At 37.7% G+C, this 24,194-nt stretch overlaps 2 protein-coding genes and 1 long non-coding RNA gene across 6 annotated transcripts in view; 2 read left to right on the forward strand and 1 right to left on the reverse strand.

Moving 5' to 3' along the window:
- The first annotated feature begins 2,091 nt into the window (after positions 1-2,091).
- Positions 2,092-8,933, forward strand: LOC108232647. Of its 4 annotated transcripts, none has more exons than XR_001808463.3 (5): positions 2,092-2,282; positions 3,966-4,081; positions 5,110-5,490; positions 6,164-6,233; positions 7,024-8,933. It is a non-coding gene; the product is annotated as an uncharacterized LOC108232647 (long non-coding RNA). The 4 variants fall into 4 exon arrangements; XR_001808464.3 differs by having other exon boundaries at positions 2,114-2,282; positions 5,182-5,490; XR_005234010.1 differs by lacking the exon at positions 2,092-2,282 and having other exon boundaries at positions 3,874-4,081.
- Positions 8,934-11,067: 2,134 nt separating this feature from the next.
- Positions 11,068-12,560, reverse strand: cldn23a (claudin 23a). The gene has a single exon (XM_017410562.3). It carries the CDS (start codon positions 12,481-12,483, stop codon positions 11,602-11,604), a length of 882 nt encoding a protein of 293 aa, XP_017266051.1. The 5' UTR covers positions 12,484-12,560; the 3' UTR covers positions 11,068-11,601.
- A 5,005-nt stretch (positions 12,561-17,565) lies between these two features.
- Positions 17,566-24,194, forward strand: part of LOC108232644 (poly [ADP-ribose] polymerase tankyrase-1) — a 77,663-nt gene continuing 71,034 nt past the window's right edge. The window contains exons 1-3 of the mRNA XM_017410561.2: positions 17,566-18,122; positions 19,309-19,424; positions 20,861-20,969. Coding sequence (XP_017266050.1) covers positions 17,594-18,122; positions 19,309-19,424; positions 20,861-20,969 — 754 coding nt within the window. The 5' untranslated portion in view covers positions 17,566-17,593. The remainder of the gene's footprint in view (positions 18,123-19,308; positions 19,425-20,860; positions 20,970-24,194) is intronic.

A 24,194-nucleotide genomic window follows, 5' to 3' on the forward strand; every position in this document is an offset into this window, starting at 1 on the left:
CAGAACCAGGTTCAGGGCAAGCAGCCATCTGACTCTGTTGGCTGTGGCTTGAAAGGACAGGAAGGAGATGGTGGCATTTGGTCCAAGGTGTAGTTTCTTTTGGAATAAAAATAAAATTAATGGCAGCAGTCATTGTAAATGCAAACATGGAGTGTAGAGAGTAAAGACAAAAGCAGAGTGAGGAAATGTCCAACAATCTAAGGCAATAGTGATAGCTCATAAGACATGCTTGTAATCTAAGTAACTGATAAGATTTATTAGGTTTTATAAGTAAATATAACAGTTCCATCAGCATAACATCTGGATTAAAAACTCTTGGCTTGTAGGAAATATTTTTAAGAATTATTAAAAAGCCTTGACTCAAAAGTTCACTTAACAATTTGGCATACTCTAAGTCTACAGTTGTATTTTTCACAATTAGAATTGCAGCAGAAACTTTCACATAGTAGCTGCTATTGTCTGAACATACTCGTGTGACATTTTTAATACATTTGTGTATATCTCACTAATTTGGCTGTAGTGACAGTCTGTATACTTATGTCTAAGCTTTTTAAAAAGTGTTAGCAGTTCATCTGTTTTCTGTCAGTGAATATTTTAGATGTCCATCTGTTTAATGAAATTTGGTCCAAACGCTCCAACTTCTGTTTGTGTTCATTATGTCACAAACTCATTGTGTCACAATGATTCCTCTTCTGTTTTCTGGTTCATATTTATCATAGGCAAATTTCCTTGTACAAGTACCTGTCTGTTAGAAAGACAATAGACAGTATCGCTTTTAATCACTAAATGCAACATGAAAGCACCAAAGGAGATCACCTGATTGAGCTGGCATCACGGCAGTGCAATGTAGCAAAGCAGGAACAAACTGCTGTATCATATTTTTGTTTCTGCCCTAAAGAAACTCATGTCAATGTGTTCATCTGCTGGTACGTTAATTAGTAGGTGTTTATACTTGGCAAAGTTGGTGGATTCCTACTAACCTAAAGATGATCAACACACAACAATTTCTGAAAGCTGCAAATAGAAACAGAAAATATTCATGTGACTTATTTATTAAATCAAAAGTATTCAAAATTCAAGAACTGCACCACCAAAATACTTTTTAAGCATTTTCTTTCTGCTCTTCTAATAGAACATACCCTATGAAAGTAAAATGACCGAAGTCTCAAGTTTGTTCAAGACATTTTGACTGTTAAGTCTTTCCCTAAAATGAAAACCAGTTTTTGAAGCACAGAAGTAGTCTGTGAGCATTTACTAAGCCTCAACAATCAATAAGTGCCCTTAATCCATGGGGCTCCACCTCATACAGAAGCCTGGAAAAGCAAACATGCAGTCTAAAACATTTCTTTCAACCTGATGATTATTTGTGGCTCAGTCCTTCAATTTTGAAAAGTTACAACAATTTCCAACAAATATGATATAATCATCATCCAACATTAATTAGGCCAAGTTGTGAAAAAAAAAAAACTTTAGTTCTAATGAAAAATTAATTGAATTGTCTTAAAAGACTAAAGTGAAGGCTGTATTCAGCTGACATTGGGCAACAAATTCAAGTTCTTAAAAAACTAATAAAAGAACTTTATGGGAAATACTTGAAGGCTTAGCTTAACATGCAATAAAAATATTGGCCTGGTTTTCCCAAACTGTTTCTGAAAACATGTTAAATTAACGTGTGACATGATTTGTAACACGTTTCACACTTTTCCCATGTGAACTCGGAACAAAAACGGCATTAACTTTAAATACACTATATAAATCACATATTTCACATGTGAAAACATGTTAAATTAACACTTGTAACATGTTTTGCACATATCTTCCATGCGATTTTGGAACATTTTCAAAAGGTCACATAATTTTTCACATGCAATCACATGTGGAAAAACATGGTTAATCCATGTGTTTATTTTGTAAGGGTTTATATATCAGCTTCTATAAGTCTGCAGACGCACATACCAATGTGTTTATTCTGTTAGAGGTATTTGTTGCACAAGGAGCAGCAGTTACTTCGCCTTTAATGAGAACCACCTGTTCCAGGGGAGAAACTCACCAGCAAGGCACATGGAGAAGCCACATCAAAACCTTATTCTCAGCATTAACTTCTGTTTATCTGGACACTTGTTTAGTGGTGTTACTCAGATGTTTAGTTTGTTTTTTACCCTGGAACAGAGCCAAAGTAGCTTTTATGTTTGGAGATAACTTGATATGGGTGCTGCTTGAGCTACATGTTTACTGAGACTGGTGTCGATTTTCTCATCAAACTTAGCAAGAAAGGAACCAAGGTTGGTACTTCAAAGTCTTTAAAATGACTTACACTTTATTTGTGGGAACCTTTCATTTGGAAAATCTTGAATTGGTTGAACAGTTGATGGGCTTGAAGGCTTTATTAGTTGTTTTATGTCTAATTATACTGGTGGTAATCTAACTTTTATTTTGTGTGATTGTACTGTCGTCCAAACACATGTATTTCCATTATGCCTGCTTGTTTTTGCTCAAGTTGCAAGTAAATGTGCCGGTATACAATATGATTTAGGCTTTCTTTCCACAAGTATTACTTTACAACTCAGCCTTTTTTGTTAGATTATACCTATCACTTCTTAAAAAAATAAAAATAAATAAACTTTCAGTCATGAAACAGTATTTACTGTAGGTATGCAATGTTGTACAGTTAATAATTTAACAGGGGGTTTGCAGGCTAGAATAAATATTTGGGCCCTGCAGTCTGATCAAGTCTTCAGTGAGGTCACCTCTGAGCTTCATACCCTATAGGACATTATGATTAAACACCTGGAAATATTCTACTCTTTGCACCTTGTAGATATCAGAGTTCCTCTCTTGCCAAAACAAAAGTTAACAAAAAAAATTACATTATACAAAAAATTACAAAAATGTAAAAACTACATTATGCACTCATTGTAAAAGAAGATTGTTTTGATGCAAAGCAAGATTACAGCCTTCGTTTCTTTTGTAAAATTTATTTTCTGCTTTTACTTCTAGCTTAGAGTATTCCTTTTGGCTCAGAAGTGCTGAAGGCTTTTATATGATGTGACTGTTTCCAATTATGTTGCAGTGTTTTGTGACCCTCCACAAAATAGGATAAAATGATCCAAGTTTCTCAAGGGATGTGGGGTTAAAAACAGAAAAAAGGTTATGAACCGGTCCTTGTCTGACCAAAGGAGACACAGTTGCTGCTGAAACTTTGAGCATCCTTGTTGCAATAACCACAGGGTAATAACTGTGATTTGTGCTGGCTAATTTGTGTTTGGACTTCATCAATGAGCACTTACAGTAGAAAGCAACATGTATGTAACTGTAAAACATGCAGGAAAGGGAGAAAACAACATTGAAAACAATGAGTGGGTAAATGGGTTTTATGTGTTTGACATTTGACATTTAAACCCAGTTCTATTTAAATTTTGTTGCTATGTTTTGTATGGCATAATGCCTTTCTGGAGTTGCACAATGAATATTTCAATGTGTGTGCACAGACATGTCAGGTTTGTCATGGATTGCCTGGTGAGCCTTGCTCCGACTTGCCTGCTCCTCCCACTGCCTCCTAATCTCCCAAACACACCTATAGTGCTGTTTTTCAGCTAAATTAAATATTTAATTGTTTCTCGTTTGTCTTGTAAATTCAGCACCAAACCTTTTAATAAAATTGCATCAGCAGTGCCACACATAATGTATTCTTCTCAGCGATTCTCCAGAGTTGTATTTTGTGAGTCAACAAATAACCGAATCATATGATGAGGCGGCGTTAACCTTGTGAAATATCAAAGAAATTACTACAACCCTGTCAGGGATATTTATTGAGTGCAGGAGTGTTCGTGTGTGTGTGAGACTGCTCACGTAAAGATAAAAGAGAGGGAGGAGGTGACTTTAGGTGCTTGTTTGCGAGGGGAAAAAAAACAGGCAGGTATTCACAGGTTTCAGTTTTCTTCCTCTTCTCTCCTCCCTTTTTGCAGATTCCCACACTGAAAGAAGAACTTGAAAGGTCTAGAATCTTTACAGCAGACGACCCTTCAACAGTAATCAAAGCTCCAGCTCGTGTAGTTCTGTTCGTCTTGGGTTCTTTCCGTCTGTGAGTATATATATGATTTGATTTACTTGTGACATGTTGCTGTGGTGTCTCGTGTGTCGACTGCTTTGAAGCAGGAGCTCAACCCGAGCTGACAAGTAGAACAATGTCTTTAACGACACATTTTCACTGAAAAAATCCTTTTTATGTTTCAAGTGATTGAATCACAGACTGCATTTTCACTGAATTATAGTTGTTTCAACACTCTTTTTCGCAGTTTAGATTGTGTGTTAAACAGCATGAATCCAATTGGGCACACTACTGTTGACCTCATTTACGACTCAAAAGTTCACAAAACGATTCTTGATTTTTTTGCCATTTTATAAATCTGTTTATGCCTTTTTTAATTTCTGTAACACAAGTGTTGTGAAGGTCAAGCTGTTAAGCTTCCTCAGTCATTTGTATGTGATGATTTAAAAGTAAAATATGTTTAAGGGTAGGGCACCACATGGTCTGACAAGATACTTAGAATTCTCTTTTTTTTTCTCAGGATATCCCATGCAAAACAGATTTAGTTGCACTGCTTACATTTTTCAGGAATATTAAAATATTTTTGCTTTGATATTGTATGGCTAACAGGAATTATGGTTTGTGAAATATGAACCATTTTGTAGTTTAAAAAGATTAAAAACATTAACTTTAAATAGAGTAAATTAATACATTTTCCCATTAAACACTGGCCCAGTTGTAATCTGATCAGATCTCACTACTTTTGTTTTAGCTGTTACTTGTTCAAACATGACTACAAGTTCCTGTAAGGTGGATGCAACCAGATACGAGACCTTTGCAAAGTGCTCAGACTGACAACATAGACATATTTTTAACAGATTTTTTTTGTTAATACCATGTTTGTCAGAGTTCAGTTGTTCATCAATGAAAGGTTATGAAGTTTCAAGCAAGTTTCACTCTGATCTATCAAGTTTGTAATAAAACGTTATTTACGATAATACAAAATAGAAATGACCTAATCCACCCTCAGGATATCTGGTTCACTTGTTTCTTCTTTCTCATGTTTCTTTCTTGTGTTTTAGGGTGTGTCTTTTCTTACGAATTCATCTTCCTTGTTTCTCTTTTATTCCACTTTTCACTCCTCCCCCACTAAGCATTTAGTATTTTTGTTCTGCGATGGAAACGTCTGTTCTGCCAGTACAACCAAGAGGCATCGACTACAGCCTGCCCACCTGCCACGACACTCAGTGCAACAGCCATGGTGATTGTGTGCCTTCCCTAGAGGGCGGCGCCACTTATGTGTGCGACTGTGATCTGGGCTACACGGGAGATTCCTGCAACGACACGGTCAATGGGGCACTAAGTTTACCGCTGACCATCAGCGTGTTGGTGGTCATCATCGGGCTGGTGATCCTCGCTTTTGTCATCGCTAAACTGCGGCAGAGACAAAAGAAGAATCAGAGGTACGTAGAGATCCCAGAAGTATAACGTGTTAAACAAAACTCTATGAAAGAAGCTGCAGAAAAAGAGGATGGATGGATTATTGTGGGTGTGATTTTTGATAAATGTAGTGTTCAGGAATGACACTTTTTTCTTTTCTTATAAGAAGTCATTACATGCTAACAATTTTTAAGAATGTTTTTTTCTACTGACACCGTTGACAGAATTTTGTAAGAGGGATTGCGTCTTTCAGCCTTGTTTATGAAGAATTGTCACATTTAGTAACTATAGATCATGAACTGAAGCCTTAATCTTGAGCTACAAACTTCTTTCAGGTTCAGCGCCTGAATTTGAGCTCATTTGAACTCAAACAGTGGTATTTCAATCCAAGTTGTTTCTTTCCAAACAAAGTAATCTTGAATTATATACATTTGAGTTTCCCATGACGACTAGAGGAAAACAAAATTGTGTTTTATGAGAGAAATCGCTCCTTTTTTTTATTAAATCTGCTAAAGAAAGAGAGGATGGTCATCAGTGGTATTGCACTCAAAAGAAACTTCTCATTGGCTTCATGTTTCAGACTATCATGTCCATTTTTTTAATACAGTGACTTTGATTTCATCCAGCTGGTGCAGCATAAAATCTAAAACAGTGAGATATACACACAAACAATGTATTTTTGTGTTTTGTCAACAGAAGAAACCTGGCTGCCAAACATGGCTACAACATTGCTGTTTAAAGAGGGCAGATCTCAAACACATCTGAGGTAAGCATGAGGCTGGAGACATTTAATCAGAAATACTTCTAATATTGGAAAACAGGTTTTCCTTTTTGTTCATGCAGTTTGTTTGGATTTTACCACTGAACCTTTAAAGGGGACCTATTATGCTTCTTTGAACATGTCAGTGTTCCCAGATATCTCAGATACTGCTTGTTTTGAGCTAATTTCAGAATGAGCAATTTTAGGGCTACGTCACTGTTATGCAAATAAGCTGCTGTTGGCCACGCCCTCTCAAAACATAAAAACTCAATGAAGGATTAAACGTTGTGGATCTCACGCACATTTTTATCGTTATTAATTAAAACTCTGCGGATTCTGACTTTAGGACAGGGGCACTTAGTGGTTCTGAACCAACATTTGTCGAGTCGGACACCGGGAATCAGTGGATCCACACCCACACAAGCTGTTGCTCCTGATTTGGATAAAATACTAAATTTTGGGCTTTTTTTCTCTCTTATCTGTATCTCCATAAAAGACATTTAAATAATGTCTACCTTGTGACCAGTTTTGCTCACTGCATTGCACTTCACCATTTTTTACTGTTCGGATTCTTAAAAAAGGGAACAATATAACTGCTTTACACAGAACAGCCACATTGTTCTGGGTGAGAAATAAATACTGTGTGCTTATTAAAATGTGTATTCAGATCTATTCTGGTGAACTAAAGTGAAATGATGACCTAGTTAAGCGTGTACTTCTGTGCATTTTAAAAGTTAACAACAGAAACGCATTAGTATTTAAAACACTGAGTTAAATTTGTCTCTTTCCTGTCCAGGTCAACAAAGACATTTTGGACAATGACGCTGCCTCTGAAGCTTGTTTGAGTTTGAACCTCACACAAAGAAAGCACATCTGTTTCCTTACCCAACAGTTAACGTTAACTGTTATCACCGACTGCCGTTTTATAACTTTTGCTGCAGCATCTTTAGAGAAGCAAAGACTTTACTGACGCCTTGGCTGACGAGTCCATTTTTTTTCATCCACCTGAAAGCAACACCCTGATGGCACCTTCAGTTCCTCCTGGCAAACTTTTGCACAAACCCCAAAAAAGGGGAACAGCAGAATCAATATGTATATAATATGTCAAATATCCTTTCTATTTTATTCTAATGTAGATGAGTAATTTTGTGTTTTTAAGACATTTTAATAAGAATGATTTGGCCCAGTGGGTTATAGGGTTTTAGTAGTAAACAACATAGCGTTATGTACTGAGTAAACAAACATGCACAGTGACTAAGTTTCTGCTGAAAACATTCTGACAGTCATGGTTGTCACTTGAATGCGACAACACGTATCAGGTTCTGTCATTCTGTGGTCCAAATAGACTTCCTTTCACATTCATTGTATCCAAAAGACTGTTTAGCGCAATTCTGCAAATGCACAAGTTTTTTTATTGCAGGAAAAAGCATGCGCATCGGTGTAATGAAAAGACATTGTTTATCATTTTCTTTTTAATTTTTTTTGGAGTAAGACAATTTTCAAGCACATTTTATGTTCATTTTATTTTTATGATGATTTTACAAAGAAAGTGTTTGGTTTTTTTTCTAAATTTAATAGAATATAAATCAAAATGCACTGTTGCTCCTCAGCAGCTAACTTCTTAAGAACCCTTTTGAAGATTTTAAAGGCAGTTCTGGTTCTTTTTTATGCCCTGATCACCAATAAACCACTGATGATATTAGGGGTTTTGTTTGCTGGAAAAAAAACCTGCTCCTCCTTCTATTTCAGAAGCAGGGTGCAATCTGAGATTGGAAACAGTTTACAGCATCATGAATCTGAATCTAAAAGTTCAGAAAATAGTGGGCTAAGATTTAGACCGAGCATGAACACTTTTCTTTCAAGATGATTTGAGAGTCCCAGCTTGCACACCAAATGCCTTTAATTTTTAGCAATTTTTTTTATGAATTACATAAAACATTTAACTGAAAATCAAAGCTTCACAGTGTTTATACAAGTCAGCCCGTAATACGTTTTCTACTTATTGTTTTACATAAATGACTGAAATGTTTTTATGGTTTAAATCTATCACCAGTTAATCACAAACAGGATAATGGAGCTTGTTTTGTTATCCTGCCTCACTGAGGCTTTAGTAAATCTTAAAATTTAGTTTGATTGTGTTGAGTAGATGTATAAATACTCGCTTTATTTCTACACTGATGGTCTGTGGGTGTCGAGCAAAAGTATTGAGTCGAGATTAAATATTTGCTTACCATTGCTTTCTTTAAATCAGCAAAACGCTGACAGATTTGTTCTCACATTTGATAAGTTTGACAAAAGTGACAAATTTTGTCTTAGATTACCAAATGTATCCTACTGATCACAGGAGAAATAGGTACTGTCAGCTTACAAGAGTACAACACATGCTATTTTTCTTTATTTTAAACATCTGTGTTTTTTTTAATAAACTTGTTTTCTATAATACAGTTTGACACATAATAATTTAACTGTATTTTTCTTTACAAAATCATCCTGATATTTTTTACTTAAGACAAGTGTTACTCTATAATATCCCCTGCTTTTCATAGATGTTTACAGTTTGTTTTAACTGTCATTTGTTTAAACAAAAGTAGAAATGCTTTACCACATTTATCTATATGCACAGTTAGCAGCATTTATTTCACCTTTATATGTAAACACTGTAACCTTGTTTATGTTAAATAGTCAAATAAAATGTACCACAATGATTTTCAGTCTCTCCTAAAAGTGCTCATATATTTGAATTTTTAAAAAGCATTTTATTGCCTCTGTTTTGTTTCTTTCACTATGCAAACTAATTGAGATTTTACAGGTGTTTGCTGGATAAGTAAGTGTTAGTATTCTACTTCTTATGCATTTATACATCTTTTTAATATTACATAGAACACTACAACTATAGTTCTTTTTAACTGAGTTCAATCTCCGCTTCAGGTTCTTGTTTGTTACTCAGACGAAACAAAAACTTCTTAGTCCGTTTTTTTTCTCTTCATGCAGCCTGTTTGATTCTTATCTTGTTGACAAGATGATATCAGACAAGGTTTTCTGAGTTTTCCTGAAACCAGTGAGCTGGAAATACCAGACTTAAAGTTATGCAAATAAAAAAAACAACTAACTGCAGGTATGTTTCTTCACAGAAAGGGAACCGCATCGAGGTGACATCATGTCAACACCTTTTCCTAAGAATTAGTCCACTTTGTTTTTGACTTTATGGCAGAATGAGCTGGAACATAAAAATGCTGCTGAAAAGGAACTCCCTCTTCTATATGTGATACGTTTAATAGTGAGGAATCATGCAACTGAAAGTACATTTTATGCTACTAAGAAGATTTCTATCGTTTTTTTTAAAGGCACATGGTTGATTTTGGCCACTGTCTCAGTGTGGAAAGAATGGTTAGATGCTGGACTATCTAAGGAAAGTTGGATCTTTTGCAAAGCTTGTGGGATCCATAAATGTAGGAGGTAGTTCTTCTGAAGCTAAAACTAGGGCATTTCAAGTTCTGGCAACATGATTGTGGTCACTGATTCTTAGTTCTTTTAAATCTTTCACAATATAAGCTAATTATAACAAGCTGAAAATAACTCCTGATGACTTCTTACATGCATGTTTAAAGACTAAATATGACAGTGGTGAAGATCAACAAGCACTTTATATTGGTTCACTAAAAACATGTTTACTGCTAGAAACATCCCATCAGTTCACTATTATCCAATTTATTAATTGTTCTGAATTTTACAAAAGTCATGAAACTGAAAGAACTGCATACAGATCAGCAAGTCATGTTATTTGGAACTAACTGATCTGGGTAAATGTTACAAGATCACTTTAATTCCCCAAAGCACAAAGGTATTCATAATTTTTATGTGGGCAAACTGTAGAACCACCAGTTGGCTTCATCCAACTGACCTCTGACCTTGGTGAAAATAGAAGAACAACACAACAGAAAATTAATGCACTACGACAGGTCAGAATTTCCAACAGCCTCAACAATACCATCCATGTACAAACACGGTGGTGGAAGCGTCAATCTGTGAGGATTGTTTGCTGAAATGGGGACTGGGAGATGATGCAAACTTTGAGAAAAAAAAAGGTTGGAGACATGAACTGAGGGAGAAACCTAGAAAGAAAAACATCTAGATCTCAAACTGAGGTGAAGGTTTATTCTGTATTTCAATAAGCTGACAACCTGAAGCATATAAAGACCACAAGAGTGGCTCAGAATACAAAGCCCAAGAGCCATGGTGTAGAAATAATACTGTGGGAAATGCAGTGGAAAAACAGTCACAAGTAATGCTTTAAAAGTAAGTGCTTAAAAATACACGTTACTTCTGAATCTGACTCACCTCGATTGTAATCAGGTCATGCAGGGAGAACTGCATTGCAACGTCTTTCAAACCAATTTAAAGACAAAAGACGAACCCGGTACCTCACCTTTACTCCTTGTTTAAACATAAAAGACAATGTTGTTGTGCAGGATGCAGAAAGAGCCCAGCCTCTCAAACAGGTCCGACTACATTTTCTGTATACTTAAGAGGTTGAGATGATGATCCAGGTGAAACAGGAAAATATAAAAATAACCTAAGTCTGTTTGTCCAAAGACTTAAGTTTTACCTGTTCCTATCAGAACACCATAACAATATTCGGCTATATTGTTAAAACTTTTCTAACGTTGTTATTCAGTCAGTATCATCACAGATATGTAAATTCATAGCTGTACCTGCAGGCAGGCAGACACTCCACCCATGTTCAAATGTGATTGTGCTTGTTTGCATTGCTTCTGATGAGTTAAATTTCTATCAAACTTGTTTTGTTTTGTTTTTTTCATATCAAACAAAAGAGACTCAGTCAAGAAACAGTGCACATTTAATAGAAAGACCTACAGAACGACTGGTAAGACATGGGTGACTTGCTTCTTTAAACAGTGAGACTGTAAGAACTGCCCTTCATTGTAAAGTGCATAAACACAAACAGAAAAAGAAACAAACAAAAGAGGTGTACATTGACAAATGTTAAACGAGAAATAATAAAATGTAAAACCTTTCTCAAAGATATTTACAAGGTGAGTTCAACATCATTCCAGTATCCTAACAGACAACAAAAACTAATTAAATCAACTTTTTTTAAAAAGGCTTTTTAAACTGTTTTCATCAATGATTTAACATGTACATAAAACACAGTTCTTCATTCATCAGTTCTTTCTGTTTCTCATTTAAAAGATAAAAAAACGCACTCTTTAAGGCATTCAACTGCCCTTTCCCTCCCCCGCTCTTTTGTACTTTGTGGTATTTAGGTTCTAACTTATTACTACAATACTTTTATAATGTTCTTTACTTTCGTTTGATCTCTTTGCAAAGGTCCCCCTCCCCGCGCCTTCTCAGATCATAGGTCTGCATCATAGGGTCTGCCGTTGAACGAGCTGTTTCCGGACTGGCCCCCGGGGGTCTTGGCCCTGGGGAAGGACACATCATCATCGTCCAGGGAGTCCTTGGAGTAGGGCACGCTGTTGGCAGCGCTGCTCCTGGTCCGGCTCAGGCTCGGCACGTCCGTGCGCCTCGGCTCGGGATTGGGCTGGTGCTGGTGATGGCGCCGGTGCTGGCGGTTGACCTCGTCCTCCAGTCGCCTCTCGCCCCGGTTCCTGCCTCCGCAGCAGCGCCCGATCCCGATCACCATGACGATGCCGCCCAGGACCTCGAAGATCCCGCCGATGTAGCCCAGGATGATGCAGTAGCCCACGCGCACGTCCAGTCCTGGCACTTTGTACTGTGACGTGACGTTGCCGATGATGTGGTTGTACCAGGAGATGGGAATGATGGCCAGGACGCCGGAGCAGAAGAGCAGAATCCCGGCGATGGCGGAGACGATCCACAGCGGGTTCTCCTTCCAGCAGCGCACCGCCGGGATGGCGACACCCAGACCGATCAGGGTCACAATGAGGGAGCCGAGCATCATCCCTCGGGCCACCTCCACCACTTGGTTGTCGTTGAAGTACGTGGTGTCCGGCAGCTCGCACCTATCTTGTGTGCCGGCTGTGTCGGTTAAACACACGTCCCAGATCCCTTGTTCGATGACAGCATCAGCTGGTCGGTCTTGGAAATTTCGGAGGGTCCTCCAGTTTGGGGCCACGGTGCTGGTCAGGTTCAGGATCCATCCGCAAGGGGCCAAAACCATCCCGAAGATCAGGATGCCCGGAGTGCGCAAGGATCTCCGGACCCATTGCGTGTCTCTCTCCCTCTGGAAGAACCGCGCGAAGTCGTTCGGCATGATTGCTGCTGCTCCTGCGGATGCTGCGTGGCCAAACAAACAGAAGCGAGTGGCTCCTGACAAGTAAACAGATGCTTCTTAAAACCAACTGAAACTTGATAAGGAGGAGGAACGGGAGCGTTCCGACTTTCCAGTTTGTCTCCAAATGGACAGGTGTGGCGCGCTGCGCGCTGGCGGGCGGGGCCCTTTCATCCTTTACATGCCTACACGAGAAAAAAGCAGTTTCAGGAGACCTGTTTTTTTTTTTTTTCAAATGTGTGAAATCTGATAAAGAAGAAAGAAAGAAAGAAAGAAAGAAAGAAAGAAAGAAAGAAAGAAAGAAAGAAAGAAAGAAAGAAGGTTTAAAAACCCGGTCAACTTGTTTTGGTTTTGAACTGTTGCCAATCATTCAGTGACACTGTGTTTACCTTTGAACCCACATTTGATTCTTGCAGCTAAATAAAAAGGGGGTGTTAGTTACAAAATTTTGCTTTGGAATAGATTAAACTAATAAAAAAAAAATGATTCAAAAAGACCAGTCTATTTGTAGACCAAATAAAAAATCACAAACAAATCACATACATCCTTGGCAAATATGTACACAACAGAACAATTATTATTATTATTATTTACCGTTTATATTTTAACAGCATCTCATCCTAATATCAGAGAAGTTGAGGATGACTTTTGTTTTAAAAGGGAGCGATTTGGCCAGGAAAGATCATGAATATGATAAACAACTGCAGTGCTGTTTTATTGTTTAACCTAATGTAGTAAAGTAAACACTTTCCTAGTTTCAACAGCTTCATTATAAGCTTTGTTTTAAATGTTATCCAAAACCCACACTGAGAACTTCATTAGAAACTGACAAGCTCGGTGATTGTTGTGGTTTTGGTTTGTGAAAAGCCACCATGGCTGAACTAGTCACAGAAAAAAATGTAGTTGTACGAGATTTTTTTTTTCAGAATAACTTGAACACATTTGTGCTCCACCATCTTTCGCGCCTCTTTACACCTTCCTGTCTTGTTCTTTTGGGATGGCTGCCGCTCACAGTCCCTCTCAGGTCAGAGGGATAAAGAAAGGGGACTTTTCACAAATAAAATGTCCTTTATTTTGCACTTTATTGATACTCAAAGTCGCAAACCTGACCGACTCTTTTGAAAGCAGCTGAGATGAGAGGGACTCAAGCTTGGCCATTATATATCAAGTGAACAGGTTCAGTTTCACAGTTTTTAGTTTTATATTCCAGGGGACAATAAAATACAAACCTTTACACTTTTATTTGAGCAAATCTCATCAAGGGATTCTCACTAATTTAGTGAAAAATGCTTCATTGTGTCTTTATTGCAACTTGTACAATGTACAAATTACAACTTATGTACAAAAAAGTTCCCCAGCCTGTGCAACATTCAAACTATAAAGTAAAATTCTCTTAAAGTCATTTAAGTTGTTTATATATATATATTTGTTGTTGTTGTCCAAGAACTCAGTGTGCTTAATTTGTCACCCTGAAAAGCAACAGGAAGAGGAATGACAGGTATGCTGACCAACCAGATTGATTTTGCATAATCATCGTGATCATCCCTTGACAACACAATGTTTTGACACATTTTTGAGCTAAATCTACTGCTGTGTGTCACAACTCAACTGTCACTGTGTTTGAAGTTTGACCTGAAACTCACTGAGGATCCACTGCGGCTCACAGCGAATTAGCTTAGAGGTCCAGAATGTTTCAGTGTCACGACTACTGTGGTCCATGTTGCATTTTGGGGCATCAAATGTCTCGATTAGACAAACCATCAAGCCTAATGGATGAAGATTATCTTATGGAGGGATGGGGGATGAATTCTAATGGATCTGGAAACAGTTTCACTTTCTGAGGATGTTTACATTTAAGTGGATTGACTTTTAAAGCTTCTCTTAGCTAGATTAATTTGTAAACATATATCATTTTACTGAATGTTGTTTTTATTCTTTCTTCACTTACAGTATGTGTGCAAAAGTATTCAGGCATCCCTCATTTCTTTATATTTCCCTTGAGGAGTCGTAGTTTCTTGTAATCTTTTGGTCTTGATCAGTAACTTTTCAGAATTGCTAAAGGCCTTTTAAATGTTTTCTTTCTACTTTGGCTGTGTTTTTCATTCAGTTTTATTCCAGCCATTTTCAGAGAAAGTTTTTTTATTTGTGTAACACACATACTTCAGACCTATGAATCATTTGGGCATGTTGTGTTGTGTCGAAGATGTAACAGACAATTTAGCCAAGAGCCTGTTTTAAATTGGATCTTCAGCACTTTGTTTTCAGCTTGTCACAAAAATAACACAGTTTGACAGGCCGAAAATAGGATTTTTAGCACCAACATTAGCTGAAAACTCATCACAGATGATCAACTAAAAGAGGACGTATCTCTCAGATCCTGGCTAGCTCTTTGTAACTTATAGACAGGACTTTCAGACACTGTTTATCTGCTGTGAATAGTTGCTTTTAGGCCTGAGTGACACTTCTTTTTTGACTTCCACTTGTCTATTTTACCTGTTTTTAAGCACTCATTGCTCAAGGTTGTTTCAAATAACAGAACTGGGCAAAAAAAGTCAAAAAGCAACAAAGAAAGCTTGAATAACTGCTGATTAGGTCAACTTTAATAGATCACAAGAAAGTCTGGCTCCTTTGAAGCAAAGTGTAATTAAATTACAGTCAGTTTCAAAGTTTTGCATAATACCCTAAATTGTAGACTAGACTTTCAAAGTGTTAAAGCAGTTATTTTAATAATTAATGTTGATAATTTATATTGATTACATGGCCTGTCTTTGAAAATAAACAAATGACCTCAGTGGCTTTTCTCTTTTGTGTTATTTGTGTCACAACCCTGCTGCGTGACATTGATATATTTATGTAGTTGTTGGTTACGACTGATGAAGCACAACCAGATTCCAAACCTGTTCATCGTTCCCATGCTGCTGAAACAGCTTTATACATCAATTCAACTTTTATGCTCTCTTTTAACAAAATATACAAAACCACAAGATGTTACCCACATAGATCAAACTGATTCCTGAAATATTTATAAGAAATGCAAAGACACGCTGTTGGCTTATAAATGGATTAAATTATTTCTTTTATAGTTCTGATGCTCTAGAAAGGTGAACTCAATTTAGGCTGAACCACTAAGATTTTAATCTTACATTCTTGTTTCATTTAGTAACTTCAAATGTGAGAAAACATGGCTCATTCATAAAGATAAGATTACAAATACTGTTACAAAACCTCAAAAGGCTCTCTTGTCGTGTTATTGCTACCACCTGGTGGCCAATTTGTGTAACGACAGGAGCATTTTATTTGCAACTCATTCCTCTCTGAACGCAACTTCTATTGTATTGTATCCTCTCGAACATTAGCTGTGATTTTTATAACAGCTTGTTTAATTTTGTGTGTGTCTCAGATTGGAGATTTCTTTCTGGAGTTTTCTTCCATCTTTGGGGTGTTCTCGTTTTTATATTTCGGTCTCTTTCTGCTGCAGCATCAGCACGTTGCTCTATGAAGAAAAACTATAGCTTCAGTGGTAAATTAGTTTGCTTGAACGCGTTATATCCAAAAAGATACTGGTTGCTTAGATTTCCAAACTTTTTAAGGCGTATATGATGTCAGACTTTGAGATAGCAATTAATTTACTTTTATTTCAAAATCATCAATTTTACAATTATTTTCAGAATCTGTCTACCATAATTCCACCACTAGGGGTCAGTATTGTTCTCAGCTAAAACATTTGACACTTGAACAGAGCCCTCTGAGCTAAAACTAATCCACTTATTTATGTAAATAATGGGTAAAAGGTTTTAAATGTATTTTTTAAAAAATCTTAAAACAACTGGGGTTAAGATGATGTTCACCACTATCAGCAGCTACCTTTTGTTTTATACATTTGTGAGGGACCTTTATCAGCAAAATTTATTCATTTTAACATTCATGTTTTTTCACATTCAGTAATTTTCGTCATAAAATCAGTAAACTGCGACTGTTTAATGTGGAAATAACTATCAGTGCTGTACTCTGTAAATGTTTTCAAAAATTCCCATATTTATATAATTTTACTTATAAGGAGCAGGAATTTCTTACAGTATTTTAAAGTAGTTCTAATTTGTAGTTCTCTGGGCTTCGTCTAGATTCTTCAGTGTCTTTCTTTAGACCTGGACTGCTTTTCCACTCATTTTCTGTTGGGTTACTGTTTTCAGCCATGACAGCATATTATGCAGTGTGTGCTTAAAAACACAAAGACCTGACACTGGACCTGACAAATGCATCACCTCCTGATCATCTACTGTATGCCAAGTTTTTTGGCTGATGGCTTTCTGGAAATCATCTTGTTGGTGCTGAGATACTATTTTTTGTCTGGCAAAATGTGTTATCTTTGCTATTTTTCAAAGGTCCAACTAAAGAAATGTAAAGAAATGCTGTTTTTGTGACAGGCTGTGAGTAAAAAAAGTCCACGAAGTTCCAATTTATTTTTATTTTTCCACTGTTGTCTGTTATGTGTCACAACACTGGTTCATCCATTGAATTAGCTGCATAGGTTTCAGGTAAGTAACTTAACCAAAAGAAAAAGAAAGAAAATAAGCCCTGAAACTCCTTCTGAAAGGCTGTGGATTTTGATTGGAAGGAAATTATAAAGAAACGAGGGACCATTCAAGTCTTTCGCACAGTAGGCCACTGTATTATTAATAATTAAATGAAAGAATTAATAAATAAATCAGTGCAGTGGGTCATAGGAACTCTTAACTCCTGTAATATCTGAATGAAAGTGTTTTTTTTTATTTGTAGGTTGGTGTTGTTTTTAAATGCCTTTATGTAATGTTGTTTAGTAATCAATCAACTTTTACTTATTCAAAATAAATCAAATAAAAGTGATAGAAAAAACAGCGTTAAATATCCATTTGGGACATACTTGTAGTTTGTGTGATCCTCTGCTAATATATATATTTTTTATAAATAAATGCATTTTGATATTTAAGTTAAACATTTTGGAATTTCAGTCCAGCAGCTGTGATCCCAGTAAACCTGACCGGAAGTTGGGTTTTCCTAACAGGAAATTGTCAGCAGTGTTTTTGTTGCTAGTGGGGACTGTTGTGTTGTGAAAATGGCGACGCCTCGTCGCTCCTCTCAGCAGCAGCAGCAGCCGAGCTCCCTGCTGTCCTCCCCACCCCGCGGGGCCTCTCTGCCCGTCACCCCGCCAGGTTCTCCCCCGGCTCCTGCTGAAGATGCCGCCGCGCTTCCCCACGGAGCTGTAGGAATGGAAAGCCTCCCTGACGGTGAGGCAGCGCCTTCCTCTCCCACCACCACCACCACCACCAGCAGCAGCAGCACCACCTCCCCAGCTTTGGCCCTCACGTCCAGCAGCAGCAGCGGAAGTAGCAGCGCTAGCTCCCCGACCACCACGGAGGGGAGCGAGTCTAGCCCCGGCTCTACGCCCGACTCTGGTGGCGGTAACCCGGGCGGTGGCAGCGGCGACGGCGGCGACGGCGGCGGTGCTAACGGAGCCTTCAGGGAGCTGTTCGAAGCCTGTCGGAACGGGGACGTTTCCAGGGTGAAGAAGCTCGTGGATGCGGTGAATGTGAACGCCAAAGACATGGCTGGACGCAAATCAACACCTCTGCATTTTGCTGCAGGTAAAAGCAACAAAAGTCACATTTTTTAAACTAATCTGTGCATGTTTCAAACTGTGGAGTCTGAGAGCTAAAAAGGGCTCATGGAGCAGACAAACACTAGTTGCAGGTGATTATAAAATCTTAGAACAACATTTAATTTAAACAGTGTTAGGTAAATAAGGAAAAAAAGTGATGCAATTAAGTCAAACACTATTTGCATTTTTTAAGCCTAAACTTTAGATTGGCCTGATTTTTTTACAAATCTTATGCCGATACTATTTCATGAAAATCTACCCGTTTTAATTTTTGTTATCCAATGTAGTTCCACTTCCCTTTCATACTTTTACAGTTTTAAAATCTTTAGTGAGGCATAAAGTTGGCCTGTTAAAGCAGTTTGTTCTGCAGCAGGTAAATTGTCTAGATGGGATTTATGAAATGACGTGCAGACAAAAGTGCTCATATGCAGAAGGGTATATGGTTATGGATCAATGAGGAGGAAAACAGCCACTCTCTTAAAAAAAAAAAATCCACTCGACTTTAATGTATGCTTTTTATTAAACCAATTAAAGACAACAAACATTTAAACAGCATTCACGTTTCTTTTAAATCTGCCCCTCCTTAAAGGTACTCATTTCAGTGTCATAAAGACCAGTCCAAAAACCAACCAAACAAAAAAAATCCATAAAACCTGCACAATATTTTTCCTTACATTGATTATTAATTTACCCTTAAATACAATAATTATAATGCCGTCTGCCACGTATGTTTGTTTACGCAAACAGCTGAAGTGACTGAAAATATGTCAACGCTGGTTGATGTCCGTAGAAGAGCCATTTGAGATAGAGAATGCAAACATTTTACATTTAATGGTATGCAGGTTTGTTGAGTAAAGTATGCAGATAAAAGTGCCTTGTTTACATTGAGTGCATACCCGCATGTCAGATTTGCATATCTAGAGTGAACTCTTTCAAACTGCACCATTTTATACAGCTCAGGATAACCGGTTTATGTTTGATTTCCCAGTTTGCAATGAGTGCCTTTAAATCCTCAACATAGTTGAACATGTCTGCCTCTAGAAGAGACGAAACTAATTGTTTTTGCAAAAAAGAAAAAAGTAAATCCTTAAAATGAAAACAGCGTATCAAATCCCAAAGCTGAAGATACAGCGGAAGTATTAAAGTATTTACTCAATCTGCTTTTGTTTCAGGTTTTGGTCGGAAAGACGTGGTGGACCACCTGCTTCAGACGGGCGCGAACGTGCACGCTCGGGACGACGGGGGCCTGATCCCGCTCCACAACGCCTGCTCCTTCGGTCATTCTGAGGTCAGCTCGAGCTCCTAAATCCTTTAATCGTTTAATACTCCTGCAAATAATAAAACGTAAGGCAGAGAAGATGGCAAGTCCTTCAGTTACGCTAGGTTTGATGATTTAGGAAACTGATGCTGAGCCGTGGATTCTCCTGTTGGACTGTAGAAGTCAGGCCTGTAAGCTGTAAAGATCACACTGTAACGGGTCTGAACATTTACTCTCGCTCCCCCTTTGATATTCTGCTCATACGTTAACAAGCTGATGTTATTGATTGTCTGTGACGGATGCAGCGATGCTTCTTGTCTTCCTGGGTCTTAACCACAGGGATCGAACGGACGTGTAGTTTCTGGTCTTTTAAAGGCTTTCAGGAGTTTGTTGGAGCTCTCCCTTAAAGTCCCACTGACATCATGTACCTGCCGCCGTCTGGCTGGGCAGCACTTCAGAGCAACCCGCTCAGAAAGGGTTTTGTAGAAATGCCTCTGTGTGATTTCAGTGATTATCAGCACTTTCATCGATGAAACGAAGCAAACTCGAAGGAGTTGTTCAGATGCTGCACAGCTGAACTTTGGAAGCAGTCATTTGTCACGTGTTTTTTTTTTTTTTAATGATTTTTTTGTGTTTTAGCTTATATTGATAATAAAAGTTTAGTGGCAGCACGATAAGATGAAGGATTTAAAAGGTTGAAATGTGGAAAAAAAAACAGTATTCAAAAATGTCTTTATGACACATTTGGTGTGCCTGGTCACAGAGAGTTTTTTGTTGCTGTTTTTTCCCCCTTTTCTTTCAGAGAAAGTACAATCAGTTTTCAATATCTCACTAAGAGAAATAAACATGAAACATTACTAGTGATGTGGCTTTTCTTGAAGGTTGGGGTGGGACTTTTTGGGCATCTCATGATTTGATTCAGTTACAGTTCAGAAGGCTGCGATGCAGTTATAAAATGATTATTAATGCATTTTAATTATGTTTAAACTTAAATAGCTATGACTTATTTAAAAAAAAAACACTCATTTATGTATATTTTATGCCTAATAAAAAGTGCCCAGTAACATATGCAAACAAACCCTTAAAAAAACAACAATTAGCATAGATGCTAACTAACTATTGAAAATACTGTAGAAAAGCTAATACAATTAGCACCATGTTTATCACTGGAAATTTATACACAAATCAAATGTTTTAAAATCATTACTAAAGTCACTAACTCATTACCTCCCACATCTTTTGTTAAGCGATTTAACAGTCACATCCTGGACTTTTGTCTCTGATTTGCACAAAATGCAACTTTTATGTAACTATTAGTATTATTATATATATATTTTTTTATGGTTTGTTCTTACAAACATTTTCTCAAGACTTCAAAATGTTGTCCACCAGTGAAAAAGGAGTCTAACTTTAGGAAAATTTTTTTTTTAAAGAAATAAATAGGGATGTTGTGAATCTTGTTTCAGGTGGTGTCCTCCCTCCTGTGTCAAGGCGCTGACCCAAATGCTCGAGACAACTGGAACTACACGCCGCTACACGAAGCTGCTATCAAGGGCAAGATTGATGTCTGTATAGGTGAGCAAACAGAAACCGCATGAAAGAGTTTGTTGTGTTTGTGTAGCGACCTTATGCCGTCACTCAAAATGGGCTTAAGGTGACCGTAAATATGTCGAAAAGAAGTTATTGGTATCGGTCGAAGGTTTTTGGTGTTTTAACTTAATTTGTTTTTTGCCCTCTAAGACTGAAGCGGTCAGTCCTTTGAGGAGAGCAGCACTCGTTGCCACGGTAGCACTCCGGTGTTGCATCATTCCTTTGGGCACAATAAAAACCTCTCGCTCCGCCTTGATGTAAATACATCGTCTCATTTCCATTGTTAAAGCAGTGGCTAATTTTGAGCTATTGAACTGTGCATTGGCATTTACTTTAAATGTGCTTTTGTTGGTGTGTGTGTGTGTGTTAGGAGGCGTAATCAGACATTGATTTTTGAAACTGTAATGAGCCACATGCAGCCGAGATGCCCCCCAATTAACAACAGAGCAACAAATATCCTATAAATTGCAATTTACAGTGTCAGCGCTTACACTCAGTTGCCACACACCAGAAGAAGAAGAAAAAAATAAATAAAAAAAAGAACATTGATTTCTTTGTCTTACTGGGATTTCACATTAGGATTACAGAGGGTGGTTGGAAAGCTTTGCTCAGGTGTCTGGAGCTTCCGTTTACAAGGGCTTCGGCTTTTGTTTGGACACATCTGACATCCCATCTAGTTATCTGTCAATCCGCAGCAGAATAAACACGGCTGACCGGGGCAGGTTGACTGACAGCAGAACATTTCCGGAACAACAGTAGTCTTTAAGTAGCCTGAGAAATTATACGGTTGCAGTTATTGATAGCTTTGATCGGTGAGCGCAGATATGTTCCCAACAGAAAGTTCCTGCAGGACTGCCTCTTTGGTGTCCCGGTGGTTTGATGTGGTGTGCATATTAGCAAATGACTGCCGTAATAGTGTCACCTTGCTGGGAGTGCTGAAAGCAACAAAGAAGTTTTGCTGTCCTTTTATTTTCTCGCAGTCGCTGCAGCAGAACACTGCAGGACCCTGAAGACTGCACATCAACAGAGGGGCTCCTGGTGATCCCTGTTATCAAAGCTCTTAGTCACTCATTGATTTATCAATAGTTACAAATTAGACTAAAGTTTAGGTAAAAGGCCTATTCATTTGTTGTTGGCTCTTACTTTACTCATGCTGATTTTACTTAAACATTACTTGAAATTTAAAGCAAGAAAATCTCCCTAAACATTAAAAACAAGGACAAATTAGACAACAGAAATTATCTAATTTCTCATATATAGGGATATTTTTGTTCTGTGTTATTTGGCTTCCTGGCTGAGTTTAGTTTTATTTCCTCAGATATCCATGGTCTGGTAGTATCTAAAGACACGAAAAGTGCCTAACGAAAGGTTGGCACAGTGGCTATAGTTGGTCATTCCAATGTATTTCTGTTTCAGTGTAAATCACCAAAGTCTTCTGTGTAAATACCCGCGTAGCACAAAATTACTGGCTGCATACAAGTTTATAAAAACAGCATTTGAAGGAACCACTTTGAAACTTTTGCGATTGAAATTGTTTTAAGTCAGTAGCGATCCTCCTTGGTCTTTTTCTACTTGGACTACTTGTTAACTTGTCAAACTTGTCAGGATTAATTTCTTTTTTTCCAAACTGAGGCCATTTAAAGCACTATCTGCAACAGGTAAGAACCTGTTCCAGGTATCTTGTTGGATTCGGAACCTTCCCACAGAATCCCACTCCACAAGATCTGAACTATTGCTTTAACTTTAATTTATGAATTCAGTGTGTGAAAACTCTCGGCCTTATGTTGATACCTAATTAAAGCGTTATTACATGTTGCTCCCATCAGAGGAAAATGAGTGCTTCGACTTCTAGAAAAGTAGTCTGATTCTGATTTTAAGGGAAGATGACGATAAAAACTTGTTTGCAGCAGGTGCAAACATCAAATGTTTTTAGGTCACGTTACAGAGATGTGAGATGATGTGAAAATGTGGCACCCTCGGGGCTGTAAGGATCAACAGGGCTGTAAGATTCAACAGTGCTTTATTTCTCCCCTCTTCCCTCTGGCACAAAAATCTAGCATTCACATTTCTGCTCATCACTACTCTCCTCTCTGTAAACGTCCTTGACTGCAGTAACGGGGGGCCTTCAGCATTCTTATGGAGCGAAAGGAAAAAAATAAATAAAATAGTGTGCTATTGATAAAAAGTCAGTTTTTTAGATCATGGGCTCCTAAAAATCAGAGGTTGTTTTCTTCATTTCACATTCCTGTCTGTTTCCTTGGGAGAATTAAATTTTTTCTGCTAAATTACTTTTAGTTAAATCACCACAATCTCCTAAATCAAGCCATTTTTTGTTAGTTTTTTTTACATGGTTTGAAGCTACACAGATGAACCAAAGCGTGTAAACAAAGAAATCACATGACTTCTAGTGGATTGTGGTCTGGCTGGAGTTTTAGCAGCCTGTCGTCCTGCCAGGCTAAAGATTTAGCAGCAGTTCGCTCTGGACAAGCTGTCCTTCTCATTGAATAGAAAAAAACAAATCTGTCGCCACAACTGCATCTTTTCAAGCTATTATTTTCAAGGATTTGTCCTGTTGTTGGCAAGATTGTTGAATAGTTTTTTATTTTTTTAGTTTGGATAAGCACATAAAAACATCGGATTGATGCCCGTCCCCCTCTGCCCTCGGATCTCTGCTTGTTTCTGCTTTTGTTTTTTTTTTTTTTTTTCATAATCGCCTTACAATTATCTGAGCTGATGCTGATCGTTTTGCATAATCTTTTGAATCGTTTCCCTTCACCTTTTTTAAAAATAGCTGCGCAAAATCGCCAGCTACATCATACAGTCATCACTAATTCCACTTCGGTTTCGGCTGTTTGCCAAACACCTCGGCTTCTCTGCAGAAACATTTTGGTTTTGGGTCAAACGAAGAAGGAACGGCTGGATCCTCTGAGGAGGCGATTCATGCCATTTAAAGAAAATGAGTGCTGTTCAGAGGTGTTAGTCAAACAAAATCAACCCATTTAAAAATGAAAAATGAGCATATATTTCTGATTATGTTAATGACAGTTGATTGTTTTGCTAAATTTGTGAATTTGTGAAATGCTTGCTTTAAGTTTCTCAAGTTCTGAATGTCCTTAAAGCATTCAATTAATGCCTCAGCTAGTTTTTGTTTAGTTTTTGATTAATTTTTGTCATTAGTTTGTTTCAAAGTCATTTGTTTGGTAATTGCAG

The sequence above is a fragment of the Kryptolebias marmoratus genome, linkage group LG14 (genome assembly GCF_001649575.2).
Source record: "Kryptolebias marmoratus isolate JLee-2015 linkage group LG14, ASM164957v2, whole genome shotgun sequence".
Lineage (NCBI taxonomy): Eukaryota > Metazoa > Chordata > Actinopteri > Cyprinodontiformes > Rivulidae > Kryptolebias > Kryptolebias marmoratus.